This window comes from Vicia villosa, unplaced genomic scaffold (assembly GCF_029867415.1).
Source record: "Vicia villosa cultivar HV-30 ecotype Madison, WI unplaced genomic scaffold, Vvil1.0 ctg.000222F_1_1, whole genome shotgun sequence".
In the NCBI taxonomy this organism is placed as follows: domain Eukaryota; kingdom Viridiplantae; phylum Streptophyta; class Magnoliopsida; order Fabales; family Fabaceae; genus Vicia; species Vicia villosa.
Window position 1 is genome coordinate 2,290 of NW_026705084.1, and position 19,632 is coordinate 21,921.

At 36.8% G+C, this 19,632-nt stretch overlaps 1 protein-coding gene across 1 annotated transcript; it reads right to left on the reverse strand.

The window, feature by feature from the left end:
* Positions 1-18,532: 18,532 nt before the first annotated feature.
* Positions 18,533-19,632, reverse strand: LOC131625567 (uncharacterized). Its single transcript, XM_058896418.1, has 2 exons — positions 19,321-19,632; positions 18,533-19,009 (listed from the first exon to the last, which is right to left on the reverse strand). The coding sequence occupies exons 1-2, from the start codon at positions 19,629-19,631 to the stop codon at positions 18,721-18,723; spliced, it is 600 nt and encodes a 199-aa protein (XP_058752401.1). The 5' UTR covers position 19,632; the 3' UTR covers positions 18,533-18,720.

The following is a 19,632-nucleotide window of genomic DNA, read 5'->3' on the forward strand; positions in this document are numbered from 1 at the left end:
TAGAGCTATAATTAAAGTGTCAAAGATACATGAGTAATCTCTCAAGTCCACTCATAATGGCATGGTTTATTAGAGCTGTTGAATATCAACTGATCAATGATATTCATAATCATCTGCAAGTGTGAACCTTGAAGAGTTTCAAGGTTGGAGTGTTCCTAGAAGGAGGAATAGATGTCCTTCTGGATGTTGGGACACTAGTACTGGTATGCAGCTACTAGCTGAAGAACAAATGTTCTGGTGCTAAACTAATGTAGTGTGAGAACATTGGTTTGGAACCTACTCCTGGTCTGGAAGAGGAGATATCTGATTATAAGTTGATCAGGACACGATCAACATGTACTTCTACTCCAAATCTTATTTTATGGGAGATTAGAAGTAAAAGCTCAGTGCTAAAAGAAGACTCATGAAGGTATTCCTTTATGATCCTTTATGTTTAAATCAAGATGAGCTTACATCAGGTATTTTCCTCTGATCAAAGGAACCAGATATGTGGTTTTTCATTCATAACCATAGAGCAATTGTTGGAGCTGAATACTGTGTCTCAACCACAGTGAAATATGGTCAAGAATGTTTACTGCCCTAGTTGTTATCTAGAAAGGGTAGTGTTATTTGGAATCAAGGAAGTCAGATGGCTCAGGAGAATCTGACTAATTCAGTGTTATGTCATGACTAAGTCTGGTCCAGAAACCTAAATGAGGGAATCTCCTCTATAGGTACAGACTATGGCATCCATCATCTCAAAATCAGAATGAAAGTCTCAAGAAAAACTTATTGAGAAGCTGGCTATTCTTTTCCTTAATATGTCTGGATGTTGCTGATAATTACACTCCTTTTGTTTCCACCCCAAGTGCTATGAATTAGATGTTGAAGATGTTAACTAAGAACCATGAATGATGATGTCATATCAGATGTTACAACATCATCTCGAGATCTTCAGCTTCTTTTTGTTATGTTTGCCAAGAGAAAAATATATAAGTGTCAAGAGGTCATCAGTTGATCACTTCAGGTGGAGATAAGTTAGTAGACTAGGATCTGTTGAGATATGGACTTTGTGGAGGATACTGTGTTTTAATGTCAGACACAATGTTATAACATCTAATTTCTGGTGTGAGTATCTATGTAAAGGAACAACATTGCTATAATGAGTGTGTTCAGCAGGATAGTTGAACAGAGGGCGAGCTCTTGAAGATATGAAGATGCGTCTTATGTTTTCCATTCATCATTACAAGTCTTTCCTTGAAGAAGCTCAGACTATCTCAGATAGGGGGAGTGACTTCCTAGGTCAAGATACTTTTCCTCAAGAAGGTTGTCTTGGTCAGAAATGCTCAAACATCATAGAGAAGGTGTACTAATTCAGAAGAAGCACTTGCATACGCTCGTGGAAAAATTTTGATATAACAAGGTGTAACATTATTGTCAGTTATCTATGAATGGTTGAATCTAACCATGTGCAACTAGAATCCACAATTCTTTCGCTGGGCTGATGAGGTGGTTGTATGTCAATAAGTGTTGGAAGATTCTTCACGGTTGCTTTAAACAGTCTCAAGGTGTTCAGAAAAACAGAAGTCTATGTCTATGACTAGTGAGTCAGAAGAGTGAGTGGGAGGTCTGTTACTTGGTCCATAGGATGCTTTGTCTTAATCTGCTGAAGAATCTTGAGCTTTGTGAAGGATAGAAAAACACTTAGAAAGGGGGGGGGGGGTTTGAATAAGTGTAGCTTTAAAAAATGGACAGATAAAAATAAATTGCACAGTTATTTTTATCCTAGTTCGTTGTTAACTAAACTACTCCAGTCCACCCCCGCAGAGATGATTTACCTCAACTGAGGATTTAATCCACTAATCGCACGGATTACAATGGTTCTCCACTTAGTCAGCAACTAAGTCTTCCAGAGTCTTCTGATCACACACTGATCACTCCAGGAACAACTGCTTAGATACCCTCTAAGACTTTCTAGAGTATTCTGATCCACACGATCACTCTAGTTACAACCTGCTTAGATAACCTCTAAGACTTCCAAGAGTATTCTGATCCACACGATCACTCTAGTTCCTTACAACTTAATGTAATCAATTCTAAGAGTATTACAATTGCTTCTTAAAAGCTATAATCACAAACTGTGATATTTCTCTTAACGTTTAAGCTTAATCTCACTAATATATTACAACAGCAATGTAGTGAGCTTTGATGAAGATGAAGATTCTGAGCTTTGAATAGAACAGAGTTTCAGCAAGTTAATATGAGTTGTTTTGTGTAGAATCGTTCACCTTGCTTCTCATCAGAACTTCATATTTATAGGCATTGGAGAAGATGACCGTTGAGTGCATTTAATGCTTTGCGTGTTCCGTACAGCATCGCATTTAATGTTATACGCTTTTGTCAACTACCTCGAGCCTTGTTCACGCTGTGTCTACTGACGTTGCCTATAATAGCTTTTAACGTTCCTTTTGTCAGTCAGCGTAGCTTGCCACTTGTACTTCCTTCTGATCTGATGTTTGTGAATACAACGTTTGAATATCATCAGAGTCAAACAGCTTGGTGCAAAGCATCTTCTGATCTTCTGACCTTGAAGTGCTTCTGAGCGTGATACCATCAGAACTTCAGTGCTTCTGATCTCATGTTCTTCTGATGCTTCCATAGACCCATGTTCTGATTCTGCTTCGACCATCTTCTGATGTCTTGCCAGACCATGTTCTGATGTTGCATGCTGAACCCTTGAGACAAAGCTTCTGAGCGCTGAATTATGCATACTCTCTATATATTTCCTGAAAAGGAAATTGCATTGGATTAGAGTACCATATTATCTTAAGCAAAATTCATATTATTGTTATCATCAAAACTAAGATAATTGATCAGAACAAATCTTGTTCTAACAATCTCCCCCTTTTTGATGATGACAAAAACATATATAAATGATATGAATTTGCGATCAGAAAGAGCAGACGGCAAAAGACAAATTACACAGCTATAGCATAAGCATATGAATATGTCTCCCCCTGAGATTAACAATCTCCCCCTGAGATAAATAATCTCCCCCTGAAATAAATACTCGAAGAACTTTAATAAAAGACTTCCCTGATTATTTCGGTAGAGACGATCACATAAGCTTCTGTCTTTAGAGAATTCATAGCTTCTGACTTCTGCTTCCATTGGACAGCTTCAGAACTAGAATTTCTTTAGATCCCTAGAACACTCACAGCTTCTGATTCCTGCTTCCATCTAGGACAGCTTCAGAACTTGAATTTCTTTGATCTTCAGAACATTCACAGCTTCTGATTTCTGCTTCCATTTAGGACAGCTTCAGAACTTGAATTTCTTTGATCTTCAGAACATTCACAGCTTCTGATTTCTGCTTCCCTCGGATAGCTTCAGAGCTTGAATTTCTACCAACATCACTTCATGCTAGATTTGTATCAGAACATTGTTGAATGTACCAGAGCATCATCAGAGCATCTCTACATCCTGAAATGTTACAGAACAAAAAACTAAACGACAAAAGTCAGCATGAACGAGTCAGAACATAAAATGTATATTCGAACACATGATATGTATCAGAGCCATATAGGCTAAAATAATGTATCAGAGCAAATAGAATTTTGTCAGATCAAATAGACAAATATGGATCAAATTCTATTATCAGTGCTTCTGATTCATTCTTCTTTCTTGCTTCTGATTTCTGAAGCTTGACAGCACTCAGCTTGCTTCAGTTTCCATGAGTTTATTCTTTTTACAGAATAACACTTCTTATGGTTTTGCTTCTTGTGTTTGCTTTGAAGATTCTTTTCACTTCTTTATACCTGCAAAACACTTAAACCATATAGAACTTGCAGTTCTTGTTAGAAAATGTGTGGGAGCTTTACCCAGCAACTGATAGATTAATCAAATCATTTATCATTTATCTTTCTCCCCCTTTTTGTCATAACATCAAAAAGAATATATCAAAAGATTCAGATGAATAAAACGACAAATAAAATCACTGGAATGTAAAACCAAAGAAACTTTTCATTGATAATCAAAAGATATTACATGAGAAGATGTTTAACAAGCAGATGCAACAAGGAAAGAAAAACTACTAAGACCAAAGACTAAGACCCTAGCTAAGACAAAATCTGTGCCAGCATGTCTTGAACCCTGTCATTAGTTGCAGTTTTCCTTGCTAAGAAGGAGTGAAACGCATCATTGACTGCTTCTTGGGCTTCCAGGCGAGGGGTCAGGGAGACTTGATTCTGATGCAGATTTTCCACAATCTCTATCAGAAACAACATTCTCAGCAGGTGAAGATGAAGAGATTTCTTTGGAATGAGTTGAGGGAGAGGAAAGGTTAGATGAAGAGGAAGTTGAGTCTTGAAGGTAAAAAGATGAGGAAGAAGATGGAGATGATGGAGGGCTTTCACCAGGGGGTTGAAACACACGTCTAGAATAGTTTCCAGACAACTTTGCTTCGAATGGATTCACCTTGAGAGGGTCATAGGTGATCTTTATCTTTTTGGGTTTGGACGAAGATGTTTCAACAGCTTTTCTCTTTTTGTTTTGATCTTTTCCATGGTTTCCTGGGCTTGATGAAGAGTTCATGATGAATTTGCAGATAATGAACAGCTAGGGTTTGATATGAATGCAAAAAAATAGAGAAAGAAAACAAAGATAGAGTGTAATAGAGAAAATATGAGAGGGAAGGAGAAGCGTTTGAAGAGTATTTTAAAAGAAAATAAAATGAAACAAATGATGGATAGCATTTAATGTTACGTGACATGAGGAGAGATAATAAAGACAAATGAGGTGACTAGCACAGTTACCTATGGTCGGCGTCCCTTCAACTGCACGCGCGCTTATCCATGAACAGTAACGACAGGTTTACCATCCCGAGATAAAACGTTACAGCTGTTTTGCTTTAAAAGAGGTTCGGAATCAACTTAGACACTGAAACGTTAGTAATAACCGAATCATGAATTCTAAAAGATTTCAATCAGAACTTCTGATTAAAAAAATAATCCACTTTCATTTCAGAAGATACTCATACATAAGAACTTCTCATCTTCTCATTCTGGGCATAAATCCATACTGATGTTCTTCAGAATGAACTTAAACCTATCTTCAGCCAGGGGTTTTGTAAAGATATCAGCCCATTGATGGTCTGTATCCACAAAGTTTAAAGATATAACACCCTTCTGAACATAGTCCCTTATGAAATGATGTTTAATCTCAATATGTTTAGCCTTTGAATGAAGAATAGGATTCTTAGATAAACATATAGCAGAAGTATTATCACAGAATATAGGAATGTTACTCTCATATATCTGATAATCTTCTAACTGACTCTTCATCCAGAGCATTTGTGTACTGCAACCAGCAGCAGTGACATATTCTGCTTCTGTTGTTGATAGAGCAATAGTTGCTTGCTTCTTGCTATACCAGGAGATCAAGTGACTTCCAAGAAATTGGCAACTTCCTGAAGTACTCTTTCTTTCAATTCTGTCTCCAGCATAGTCAGCATCGCAGAATCCTACTAAGTTGTATTCTTTAGATTTTCTGTAAACTAAGCCAACATTAGTAGTACCTTTCAGATACCTTAGAATTCTCTTAACAGCAGTTAAATGAGATTCTCTAGGATCTGATTGGAATCTAGCACACAAACAAACACTGAACAGAATGTCAGGTCTAGAAGCAGTCAAATATAGAAGAGATCCAATCATACCTCTGTATAACTTCTGATCTACCTTCTTACTTACCTCATCCTTACCTAGGATGCATGTTGGATGCATAGGAGTTTTGGCTTCTTTACAGTCTAGAAGATTAAACTTCTTCAGAAGTTCCTTCACATACTTGGTTTGGTGAACATACGTTCCTTCTGATGTTTGATTTATTTGTATTCCAAGGAAATACTTGAGTTCTCCCATCATGCTCATTTCAAACTCAGCCTGCATAGACTCAGCAAACTCCTTTCCAAGTGTAGCATTAGATGTTCCAAAAATAATATCATCTACATATATTTGACAAATTAAAATATCCCTTTTAAAGGTTTTACAAAAGAGAGTAGTGTCCACTTTTCCTCTAGTGAAACCATTATCCAGAAGGAAAGAACTTAAGCGTTCATACCAAGCTCTGGGAGCTTGTTTCAATCCATACAACGATTTCTTTAGTTTAAAAACATGATTAGGAGACATAGAGTCTTCAAAACCAGGAGGTTGATGGACATAAACTTCTTCATCTATATAACCATTTAAGAAGGCACTTTTAACATCCATCTGATAGAGAGTGATGTTATGTTGAGTGGCAAATGAAATTAATAGACGAATAGATTCTAACCTGGCCACTGGTGCAAAGGTTTCTGTATAGTCAATCCCTTCTTGCTGACTATAACCCTGAGCCACCAGTCTGGCTTTGTTCCATACCACTTCACCTTTCTCACTGAGCTTGTTTCTGAAGACCCATTTTGTACCGATTATATTGAATCCATCTGGTCTAGGAACAAGATCCCAAACATCATTCCTTGTAAACTGATTCAGTTCTTCTTGCATAGCAATTATCCAGTCTGGATCTTCTAGAGCATGATCAACAGAAGTTGGCTCGATCAAAGATACAAGACCTAATTGACAGTCTGCATTGTTCTTAAGGAATGCTCTTGTTCTGATTGGATCATCCTTCTTTCCAAGAATGACATCTTCTGAATGACCAGAGATGAGTCTGGATGATCTTCTGACAGATGGTTCTTCAGAAATGCTTAGATTCTTTGCTTCTGAGAAGCTCTGCTTCTGATGCGTTGCTTCTTGGCTCAACAACTTCTGATATATCAATATCACAATCTGCAAAATTATCAAACTGCTTTGGTTTTTCAGAACCAAGCTTATCATCAAACCTGATATTGATTGATTCTTCCACAATCAATGTTTCAGTATTGTATACTCTGTAGCCTTTTGAGCGTTCAGAATATCCAAGAAGGAAACATTTTTGTGCTTTGGAATCAAACTTACCAAGATGATCTTTAGTGTTCAGAATAAAGCATACACATCCAAAAGGATGGAAATATGAAATGTTGGGCTTTTTATTCTTCCACAATTCATAAGGAGTCTTATTTAGAATAGGTCTGATAGAGATTCTATTCTGAATATAGCATGCAGTGTTTATTGCTTCTGCCCAGAAATGCTTAGCCATATTGGTTTCATTGATCATGGTTCTGGCCATTTCTTGCAGAGTCCTATTCTTTCGTTCTACAACTCCATTTTGCTGTGGAGTTCTAGGACAAGAGAAATCATGGGCAATACCATTTTCTTTGAAGAATTCTTCAAAGGATCTGTTCTCAAATTCACCACCATGATCACTTCTGACCTTTATGATTTTACACTCTTTTTCAGATTGAATCTGAATGCAGAAATCAAAGAACACTGACTGAGTCTCATCCTTGTGTTTCAAGAATTTTACCCACGTCCAGCGGCTATAATCATCTACGATGACTAATCCATATTTCTTCCCTCTGACAGATGCTGTTTTGACTGGGCCAAACAGATCAATGTGCAAGAGTTCTAATGGCCTTGAGGTAGAAACAACATTCTTGGACTTGAATGCAGGTTTGGAGAACTTGCCCTTCTGACATGCTTCACAAAGAGCATCTGATTTGAATTTCAGATTAGGGAGTCCTCTGACAAGATCCAGTTTGTTAATCTGAGAAATCTTTCTCAAACTAGCATGACCTAATCTTCTGTGCCAGACCCACTGCTCTTCAGAAACAGACATAAGACAAGTCACCTTCTGACTCATAAGATCTTGCAGATCTGTCTTATAAATGTTGTTCTTCCTCTTGCCTGTAAATAGGATTGAGCCATCCTTCTGATTTACAGCCTTGCAAGACTTTTGATTAAAGATTATATCATAACCATTGTCACTCAATTGACTGATAGATAAGAGGTTATGTGTTAATCCTTCTACAAGAAGTACATTAGAAATGGAAGGAGAGTTACCAGACTTTATAGTTCCAGAGCCAATTATCTTGCCCTTCTGATCTCCTCCAAACTTGACTTCTCCTCCAAACTTAAGCACCAGGTCTTGGAACATAGACCTTCTTCCTGTCATGTGTCGTGAGCATCCAGAGTCCAGGTACCATGACATGTTGTGCTTTGTCCTTTTTGCAGCCAAGGATATCTGCAATAGGAATAATCTTATCCTTAGGTACCCACATCTTCTTGGGTCCTTTCTTGTTAGATTTTCTCAAGTTCTGATTGAACTTGGGTTTAACATTGTAAGCAATAGGAGGAACAGCATGATAATTTTTAATGTGAGTTTCATGATATTTCCTAGGTTGTGTCACATGCTTTTTGGTGTGTGTTATGTGAAAACTTTGAGCATGTGAAGTGTGCCTAATATCATGGGAGTGGCCATACTTGAACTGATCATACAATGGCTTGTATGTGAATTTCATTTCATCAACAGGTTCAAGTTTGTATGGGGTTTCACCCTCAAAACCAATGCCGACTCTTTTGTTTCCAGACACAGCATATATCATAGAAGCTAGCTGACTTCTGCCAATACTTCTAGATAAGAACTTCCTGAAACTTAAATCATATTCTTTCAGAATATGGTTTAGACTAGGAGTGGATTTTTCTGAATCAGAAGGAGATCCAACATTATTGGATAATTTTAAAAGTTTTTCTTTTAATTCAGAATTTTCCAACTCAAGCTTCTTTGTTTCAAATTCAAATAGCTTTTTCAGCTTTTTGTATTTGAGACTAATCTGAGACTTGAATTCCAGAAGTTCAGTTAGACCGGAAACTAACTCATCTCTAGTAAGTTCAGAAAATACCTCTTCAGAATCTGATTCTGATGTAGATTCTGATCCGTCATCTTCTGTCGCCATCAGCGCACAGTTAGCCTGCTCATCTTCAGAGTCTGAATCATCTTCTGACTCATCCCAGGTTGCCATAAGACCTTTCTTCTTATGAAACTTCTTCTTGGGATTTTCCTTCTGAAGTTTTGGACATTCATTCTTGAAGTGTCCAGGCTCATTGCATTCATAGCACATGACCTTCTTCTTGTCAAATCTTCTGTCATCAGAAGATTCTCCACGTTCAAATTTCTTTGAACTTCTGACGCCTCTGAACTTTCTTTGCTTGGTCTTCCAGAGTTGATTTAGCCTTCTGGAGATCAGGGACAGTTCATCTTCTTCTTCAGATTCTGATTCTTCAGGATCTTCTTCTCTAGCCTGAAAAGCGTTAGTGCATTTCTTGATATTGGATTTTAATGCAATAGACTTACCTTTCTTTTGAGGCTCATTTGCGTCCAGCTCTATTTCATGGCTTCTCAAGGCACTGATAAGCTCTTCCAGAGAAACTTCATTCAGATTCTTTGCAATCTTGAATGCAGTCACCATAGGACCCCATCTTCTGGGTAAGCTTCTGATGATCTTCTTTACGTGATCAGCCTTGGTGTATCCCTTGTCAAGAACTCTCAATCCAGCAGTAAGAGTTTGAAATCTTGAAAACATCTTTTCAATGTCTTCATCATCCTCCATCTTGAAGGCTTCATACTTCTGGATTAAAGCGAGAGCTTTAGTCTCCTTGACTTGAGCATTTCCTTCATGAGTCATTTTCAAGGACTCATATATGTCATAGGCCGTTTCCCTGTTAGATATCTTCTCATACTCACCATGAGAGATAGCATTCAGCAAAACAGTTCTGCATTTATGATGATTCCTGAAAAGCTTCTTCTGATCATCATTCATTTCTTGCCTTGTCAGCTTTACGCCACTGGCATTTACTGGATGTTTATAACCATCCATCAGAAGATCCCATAGATCACCATCTAGACCAAGAAAGTAACTTTCCTGTTTATCTTTCCAGTATTCAAAGTTTTCACCATCAAATACCGGCGGTCTAGTATAACCATTGTTACCGTTGTGTTGCTCAGCAGAGCCAGATGTAGATGCAGGTGTAGACTTTGCAGTTTCATCAGCCATCTTTTACTGAAGCGTTTTTCTCTTCCTGAATCTTTTCTAAACACGGTTAAGTGCTTGCACCTTAGAACCGGCGCTCTGATACCAATTGAAGGATAGAAAAACACTTAGAAAGGGGGGGTTTGAATAAGTGTAGCTTTAAAAAATGGACAGATAAAAATAAATTGCACAGTTATTTTTATCCTGGTTCGTTGTTAACTAAACTACTCCAGTCCACCCCCGCAGAGATGATTTACCTCAACTGAGGATTTAATCCACTAATCGCACGGATTACAATGGTTCTCCACTTAGTCAGCAACTAAGTCTTCCAGAGTCTTCTGATCACACACTGATCACTCCAGGAACAACTGCTTAGATACCCTCTAAGACTTTCTAGAGTATTCTGATCCACACGATCACTCTAGTTACAACCAGCTTAGATAACCTCTAAGACTTCCTAGAGTATTCTGATCCACACGATCACTCTAGTTCCTTACAACTTAATGTAATCAATTCTAAGAGTATTACAATTGCTTCTTAAAAGCTATAATCACAAACTGTGATATTTCTCTTAACGTTTAAGCTTAATCTCACTAATATATTACAACAGCAATGTAGTGAGCTTTGATGAAGATGAAGATTCTGAGCTTTGAATAGAACAGAGTTTCAGCAAGTTAATATGAGTTGTTTTGTGTAGAATCGTTCACCTTGCTTCTCATCAGAACTTCATATTTATAGGCGTTGGAGAAGATGACCGTTGAGTGCATTTAATGCTTTGCGTGTTCCGTACAGCATCGCATTTAATGTTATACGCTTTTGTCAACTACCTCGAGCCTTGTTCACGCTGTGTCTACTGACGTTGCCTATAATAGCTTTTAACGTTCCTTTTGTCAGTCAGCGTAGCTTGCCACTTGTACTTCCTTCTGATCTGATGTTTGTGAATACAACGTTTGAATATCATCAGAGTCAAACAGCTTGGTGCAAAGCATCTTCTGATCTTCTGACCTTGAAGTGCTTCTGAGCGTGATACCATCAGAACTTCAGTGCTTCTGATCTCATGTTCTTCTGATGCTTCCATAGACCCATGTTCTGATTCTGCTTCGACCATCTTCTGATGTCTTGCCAGACCATGTTCTGATGTTGCATGCTGAACCCTTGAGACAAAGCTTCTGAGCGCTGAATTATGCATACTCTTTATATATTTCCTGAAAAGGAAATTGCATTGGATTAGAGTACCATATTATCTTAAGCAAAATTCATATTATTGTTATCATCAAAACTAAGATAATTGATCAGAACAAATCTTGTTCTAACACTTTGTGCTTAAAAAAGGTGGAAAAATGAATGTCTGACAGGATGTCATGACATGTTTAAAGACATTGAATCTACTAAGTCAAACAAGGAAATCTGTCTTGAAGTTTATCTCTACACATCTGTGGTCGGTGTAAATTTCAATCAATGACTATGCATGCACTGGTTTTAAAGATAACTCCTATCAGAAAAACAATCAAAAACTGCTTTGGAAAGAGTAATTGCTTTTGGAACTATTTCCTAATCAACCGTTTGACCATTGAACAAGACCAAGAAAATCGTTATTTCCTATAATCTCAAATGTCTATAAAATGGCATCTCCACGGATTACAGAAATCAAACTCTCTCAATATGTCCTTCGTGTATGTCCTTATAAGTCGTGTCTGGGTTTGGTATTGTGATGGATTCCTTTGCCAAAACCTGTCCAGAAAAAGAAAAACACGGGCTGGGGATGTTTTACGTCTCTACCATGAGTTTTTCTGCAATAACAACATAGATGTTCCATCATATACAGCCTTCAGTGTAGGAACTATTTTCGTTGTGATTTGTGATCTGAGTTATGAACACAATTATGATTTGTGTTCTGAGTTACAAGGAGCGGTGGGCAGATTTCACTCCAGTTCTCTCTTAGGCTCTAAGCTAGGATTTGGTTTCTAGTTAAAGACTGAGAAAGGGATCTCTTATACATCAGTGTTGCATGAAGGTGTTCCACTGCATATTATGACATCAGTCCAATCTTTCTCATATCATGGCTAAAAGGGGGGGAGAAGTATCATCTGATTTTGCTATTGTCAAAAGAAACAAAGGATTTTGTAAAGACAATGTAGACTGAAGATGTTATGATGTGGTTCAAGTCCCGAAGAACAGAAGAGCCCAATTCTGAGAATGTAAAAATCTATTCATCTTTGTTGTCTTGAAAGTTGAAGCATTTTCTGCATTTTAACGTATATATAGTTTTAGCCAAAATAAGCCAAAGGGGGAGATTGTTGATGTTTTTATTGGCTGATTGGCATCTATGTTTGGCAAAAATATAATAGCAGCAAAATGTAATACAATGTATAAGTCTTGCAAATATAAAAGAACAAAACAGGTACAAGCAAAATGTTATATGGAATGTCATGACATCAACTTATGACATCGCGCGTGCAGAAATGGAATAAAGATTCAGTCTAATACTCAACAGATACAGAATATTCTATGGAATATTATGTAATCCTATGTGGCGCAGATTTAAAGGTCAATAGAATCAAGTCAGAATATTGAAGAATCAAATCAGAATATTGAAGATTCAACAGTTTCTAATTTAGGATATAAATTAGGAAACTTGTGATTGAAGACCTTTCTTTTAGCAGAAGATATCTGCACATTTGTAACAGCCAGTAGTGCTGCGATTTGTACGCCCAAGTCCAATTGGGAATAGGTTATAAATAAAAACCTTTTTAACCTAATTTAATATAGAAAAAATAGAAACCTTGTTTAGAAAAGATGTAGTCATTAGGGTTTCTATAGGGAGACCACCCAGGCTGTGGGATGGCTGCCTTGTCCTTCTCAAAACCTGTAGGTAAGAGAAGTTATTGTTCTCACTCGAAACCTATAGGTAAGAGTTGAGTATTATGTTCTTGATTGAAGCTGTGAAGCAAGATCAAGTTAGTGTTCATTGTTAATTGTTTAAATAGCTATTGCAGGGTTGTAACAGTTAGGTATCACTAGGGAGTGAGTAGAGGTTCTCTTGTCTTAGATGGAGTTCTAAGATAAAGGTTGCATTGGATAGTGACTAGGTAAACCAGAGGTTGTTTATCTGTAAACCAGAGGTTGTTTACATAAAATAGTACTACTGATAGTGAAATCTTCTTCCTGTCTTTGTAGCCCCCAGAGTAGGTAGTTAAACCGAACTGGGTTAACAATTCACTGTGTTATTTATCTTCTGCAATGTATTGTCTATTCAGTCTTGGATGTTGTAACATCGTGTATAACATCAGGTTCAGGTTTGATAGCTGATCCATTTACAGAACCAATGAAGTTTACAATCTGGTTATGTTGACTGAACAAACATGATCCTAGTACTCATGGACTCCTTCTTAGGGGTATTTAATAATTGGGGATATTTCTGTTCTGACTTTGCTAATTTAATAACATATCAGATGTCTTGATATCGTGAGTGACATCCTGAGTCTGTCATACCAGAATTTCATCCATCTATGTGCTCCCTTATTATTTCTCAACACTCATCTAGGATTCTCTTTCACCAAACTAGACAAAGGGCTATGAATTAGATTAGGTGGTCTCTCTTGTTTTCTCAAGAGAACACACTTTAGATGTGGAGGGATCTATTTCACTTCAAGGATATTGGACTTTTGGGCTTTTGTTGACACTAAAGTACTTGATTAAGGAGTACTAAAATCCTCACTTTTTCTTCGTACCTTTTCCCTATCAAATATTTATTCTTGATGCTCATATTTCTTGACTTCTTTATCTTGTCCTTCTTTAAGCTTGTTAATGGAATTTACCATAATCTATTCAATAGGAAACAAAGGCAACTCTTTTGGGAATATTCCTTCACCTACACATTAAAAATGACCTTATCCTCTTGAAATCTCAATATAAGTTCACCTAACTCCGCATCATTCAAAGCTCTACTCGTTGCCAAGAAAGGTCTTCCAAGAAATAGAGGTATTTTTCATCTTCCTCCATGTTTAGAATAACAAAATTAGTTGGGAATAACGAATGATCCACTTTAACTAACACATTTTCAAGCTCACCATAAAGATAAACAATGGATCAATATGCCAATGTGAGGGTCATCTGAGTTGGCTTACCTTCACCATAATCAAGCATCTTTATCATTGAAAGAAGAATAAAGCTTATGCTTTCCCCTAAATCACAAAGTGTCAACTCTATCTTTAGCTTGCCGATGCTGTAAGGAATGATAAATAGCTCTGGTTTTTCAGCTATAGTGTAAGTTTCCTTTAGATAATTGCATTGCACTCTTATGTCAAAGCTATACTCTCATCATACTTCGGTTTCTCTTTCTGGTTAATAGATCTTTCATGAACCTTGCGTAAACTAACATTTTCTATAAGGATTCACCAAAAAGGACGTTGACTTGATGTTTGGTGGTAATCTCCATGAAATTCTTGAACTGACCATCTTTCTTTTCTTTCTTGGGCTTTTTTTCAAGATAGAATAAGGTGTTTTCACATAATAAGAGAGTTCAGGATTTCGTTTGTTGAGAATTTGCATCACGGTTCTTCTTAAATGTGAGTTTCTATTAATTAGTTTGCCAACTTTGTATACTCTCCCAGTGTCTTCCTTTTTCCCTCTTTTTTTCTCCCTCTAGCAAGTGTGCTAAAACTTGTTGTAAGTAATAAAATAATTCATCTCCAAAGGAATTATTGTATTTAAGTAAAGCAATTGTAACATGTTTGTAAAATATAAAATTGGGGGTTCACAATAATTTTGAGTAAATAGGAAAACTAACAAAGTATTAGAAATTTATCAAATTAAAAGCGACCAGATCTTATCTAAATTCTTTAAATATCACTACCAATGACTGCATTTATTTAATTTTAAATTAATTTCACAAAGTTACGGCGAATTAACACAATTGTTTTACCCAATTTCTTCGTGTATAACTCACTAAATTAAACTACAACTCTATATTTTCTTAGGCTTGTTTGAAACTAAATTACGAGAAGTAAGAACATTAATTCCCAAAATCATTTACTAAGTTGAACAATCACTCTAGGTCAGGTTTATAAAGTTATGGTCATTAATGCCAACAAATCTAAGATCAATTAATGATCTCGTCAACACATAAAAAGCAATACATAAGCGAATAACAAAATAGAAACTGCAATATCAATTTAAGCAAACAATACAAAAATAGATCATATGTCTCAATAAATCAAAATAGATTAATCTCATAAGACCTAATCAATTAATGGAAACTTAGCTACTCATCATACTAACATAATTCATAGCTATGAGTTTAGAGTAATAATATTTGAAACTTAAGATAGATCTGAGTCTTCAATGGAGGAAAAATTTCATTCCTAAGGTCTGGAAACTTCATTACTGTAAAAAATCAACCTCCAAAATATCTCTTTCTCATGAATCAGGTTTTTCCTTTTAAATAATAAAAAATGGCCTAACTACTGAAAAATGTGCCTTTAAACGTGTTTGACCAAAGGAATATTTTTCCATGAAGTCTGGAAAACGCGTTTGGAAATGTGTATGAGTTGTTGTGCTTCTTTGGACACATATGCAAATGTGTTTGGCCAGAGACATTTTTCACCTTAAACCTAGCAAACGCCTATGGAAACGTGTATGATGACCTTCTACCTATGTGAAATGGGTTTCAGCCGATACTTCCTTGTTGTACATGTATGGTGACACACTTGGACCTTCTGGATGCATATGTGAATGCATTTTACTATAGGTTAAATATTTATCTTTGCTTCCTCTTTAGCTTTCTAGTCCTACAACTTAGACAAAACTTCTTCCAACACATCATACTGCTCAGATAATCTTAGAAACCTCATGAAGCTGGTGAAACACACAAAATTAACTAAAATTCATGATCAAATCACTAAATAGTTACTAAATTATATGAAATTGAATGGAAAAAATATATCAAAATGATGACTAATAAATTATCATCACTTATTACTTCCAAATCTTGGGAATTCATAGCAACTCTCGAGATAAAACTTGTCGAGTTCTCTGCCTCAATGGTTTATGCTCTCTAGGGTAACTCTTTATGTGATTAGAATTTCACCTTTTTTGGCGAATAGTGGTTGCCTTGTGTCAATTAGGTGTAGTTCGAAAGGGTCACTGTTTTTTTTCCTTTGTTGGTTCTGGGTACTAAGTTGTCCGTTTCGAATGAGATCATCAAAGTTTATATTTTTTTGGCTAATATTTACTTCAAGTGTATCTCTAGAGAGAAGAAAGCCTTGTGCATAGATCTTCTGGTGAAGAGGGTTGAATATAGGGGGTGAGGTCAAGTGTGTTTTACGGGACTTTAATTCTAATTTCTCCTCGTATGACAGGGGATGTTTCAATCCACATCGATGGTTGTGCTAGTTGTCATGATTTTAGTAATTTCATCTTCCCCTTCTTGGGATGAGCTTTACCTGATACTAGCCTTTTGGTAGGGGAAACTAGTCATCTGGATAAGATCCTAATATCAGACACTTGGTGGGAGTTTAAGGGAGAACGTCTTAATAGGAGCTACCTAGAGATGTGTATGATCACCGTCCTATCATCCTTAGATACTCTAATTAGTTGTGGGATCTCGAGAATTTTTAGTTCAAAAACCATTAGCTCGCACACCCCTATCTTTCTGTGGTAGTCCATATTAGTTAGTCTAGCTACCAATTCTTTGGTTGGAAAGATTTTTGTCATGAAAGAGAAACTTAAGGTTTTCAAAGGTGTGTTGAAAACTTGGAATCATATAGTTTTTGTGGAACAATGAGCTTGCAGGTATAATTATAAAGTTATCAAAGCTCATAGGTAAGCAAGATATGCTAGGCCCTGATAACATAATGATTTTGATGATGGTAGCACCTGAAGTTGTAACAACTATTAAAGTGATTTTAATGACACCAACATATAAAGATAAGCAAGTACTATAACTATCGGTCAAAGTTGCAAAAGATGGTTGATCAACCTATTCCTCTAAATCAAGCAAAATAATTAGGATTTATGATCACTAGTGGTATCCTCTGATGATGACACCTGACTTGGAGATATCTCAAGCCTCGCCCACAAGAAGATTAAAGTGAATTGTTCATATGATTGGTATATCCGAAAAAAGGATTTGAAGCTTCAAACTATGAAAGAAAGGAAGTGTGGAAGTTCACTTGATCGTGTCTAGTCGAGCAATCAGAGTTTTGTAAATGATATCTCATGTGCTTTATAAGGACGTGGAAGACCTTGCCATTGTTTTGCCTTAGAAATGGTATCTTGGTAGGTATCTGGGTAGCTCACGTGCTTTCTCGGCCTGACTTGAAAGTCATATCCTTCATCTTAGTCAATAGCGGCTTGAGTGTCTTTTTTCTCCCTTCAGCATGCTCTTGTTGTTTCGTTGGAGTTCACAGCTGCTCTTTTACTGGTTTTCTCTAGAGAGCTCTAGCTTGTTATTTGTAGGCGCTTTCGTGTTTTCCTGATTAGATTATTTTTCCGTTTTGGAGGTTATGTTTTGCTTCCCACTTATATTGGTGTTTGATCTTTGTGTTGTGTTCTTCTCCTTTGTGGAAATGAATGTATTTTACTAATCAAGAGTAATGCGATTAATTAAAGAGAATAAAGTCACTAATTATTTGTCAAATACTGCAACACATAGCGAACTATGTCTGAAATTGATTAACGAAGTTTGTTTGAGTAAATAAAAGTTTGGAGTTGAAAGATTTTGGAGAAATTGTGATAGTGCTCACAAAAATAGTGAGTTAGGATTTTCTTTTTCCTTTTTCAAACGTTACTGAATAGGGGAGAGAAAAAGAGTTAATGTTAAATTAATGATGTTTTCAAATGTTACTTTTTGAGAATTTCTTCACCCACCTCCCAACCTTCTTGGCCACCTCCGGTGAATTTACCACAATACCCCTTGTTTCGGAAGTTCATTTCCGAAACGGTACTTTTTTTTTGGAAAAAAGGTGTTTTCGGAAATGAACTTCCGAAAACGTGTTTTTTTTAATATAAAATATTGATTTCGGAGATGCATCTCCGAAATAAAGTCACTTTTCAGAAAATGTGGTGTTTCGGAAGTTCATCTCCGAGCGCACCCCCCTTGGAGGAATTCGGAAATGCACTTCCGAAAATAGGTCTGGACAGAAGAAAATGAACAATTCGCTTTATTTAATCGGGTGAAAATTACAACGATAATATTATATAAAATTAAAGTTACATATTGCTAAACACGGGTAGGTGGGGATGAGAGAGTGGTGGGGAGAAAAAAAGGCTTCCAAATTTCAAAAGGTTTATTTATTATTTTAATAAAAATACGTACAACTGAAAGTAACAAATGACGGAGGAGGTGTAACCGGAGCCGAAACATATGACGGAGGAGGTGGATGTCCGGAGGAAGAAGACCCGGAGGTACGTCCACCGCGAGACAAAGGAGCCAATCAATGTAAGCTATAATTTATCATTATCATCAGGGGACGTCATTACAAAAAATTGGAAAAAAAATCTTATTATTTTTAATCTTGATTTTTTAGAAATGACCTCCCCAGATGATAATCATAAACTATAGATTACATTGATTGGCTACTTTGTCTCGTGGTGGACGTGTCTCCAGTTCTACTTCCTCCAGACATCCACCTCATCCGTCATATGTTCCGACCCCGGTTACCACTTCCAAAAACTAACATGATAAATCCAATACAAATACACTGTGCGATACAATCCGAAATCAGAACAAAACAAAACAAAAACATGTTATTCTGCCCGACGAGCGTTACAAAATACACATCAAACAAAAAAAAAACACGTTATTCTTCCCGACGAGCGAACTCCTCCGAATGAAGATAATTATACCAATCTTCATCCCACTCATTATCAGAACCATCAGCGTTGATCACGCCTGAAGGCTGAGCCTGCGCGTCCGAGCCATGGACTCCCAGGGGACGAGAAGCAGAACCAGTCAAAAGCTTCTTCTTCTCCTTCACCTCCTTCACCTCCTTCACCTCTTTCACCTCCTTCTTTGAAGAACTCTTTCTTCCCTTAGCGCCCTCTTTAGAAGACGCAGTCCTGCGTGCTTGTTGGTTGTCTGACATGTTCCTGTAAACAGTTGAAATCGATTAATATGCGAGACAAAATAAAAAACAAAAAAATTTGAACTTCTGATATATTTCGGAAGTTCATTTCCGAAAACTGGGATGGAGGTGTTTTCGGAAATGAACTTCCGAAACACCCCTGCGATGCAATTTTCTGCAGCTTCCATGCCAGACCCCTAAATCAACCTTCAAACCAAATCAAAATGCTTCTAAACAACCTAAATACTACTAACAACCTAGCCATATATCATTTATGTAATTAAAACCCTAAATAACATGCATTTGAATAATAGATCTAAAAATTTCAAAACTTACAAAGTGTTAGGATTGAGGGCTTTTGAATGTTGTTTAGCAGTGTGATTGGAGCCTTGATGCAGCTTTGGAATTCCGTTTGCACAAATTTTCGCCTCTGCCACTTTTTGTTTTGATTTAGGGTAAATGATTGGGGGAGGGGGAGTGTTTTGATAAATCTGCAGAAATCGCAGTATTTCGGAAGTGAACTTCCGAAATAATTGTTTCGGAAATGAACTTCCGAAGTAAGTCAATTTTTTTAAAAAAACACGCTTTCGGAAATGAACTTCCGAAGCAGGGGTAGTTTTGGTTTTTCGCAGGAGGTGACCACCCATA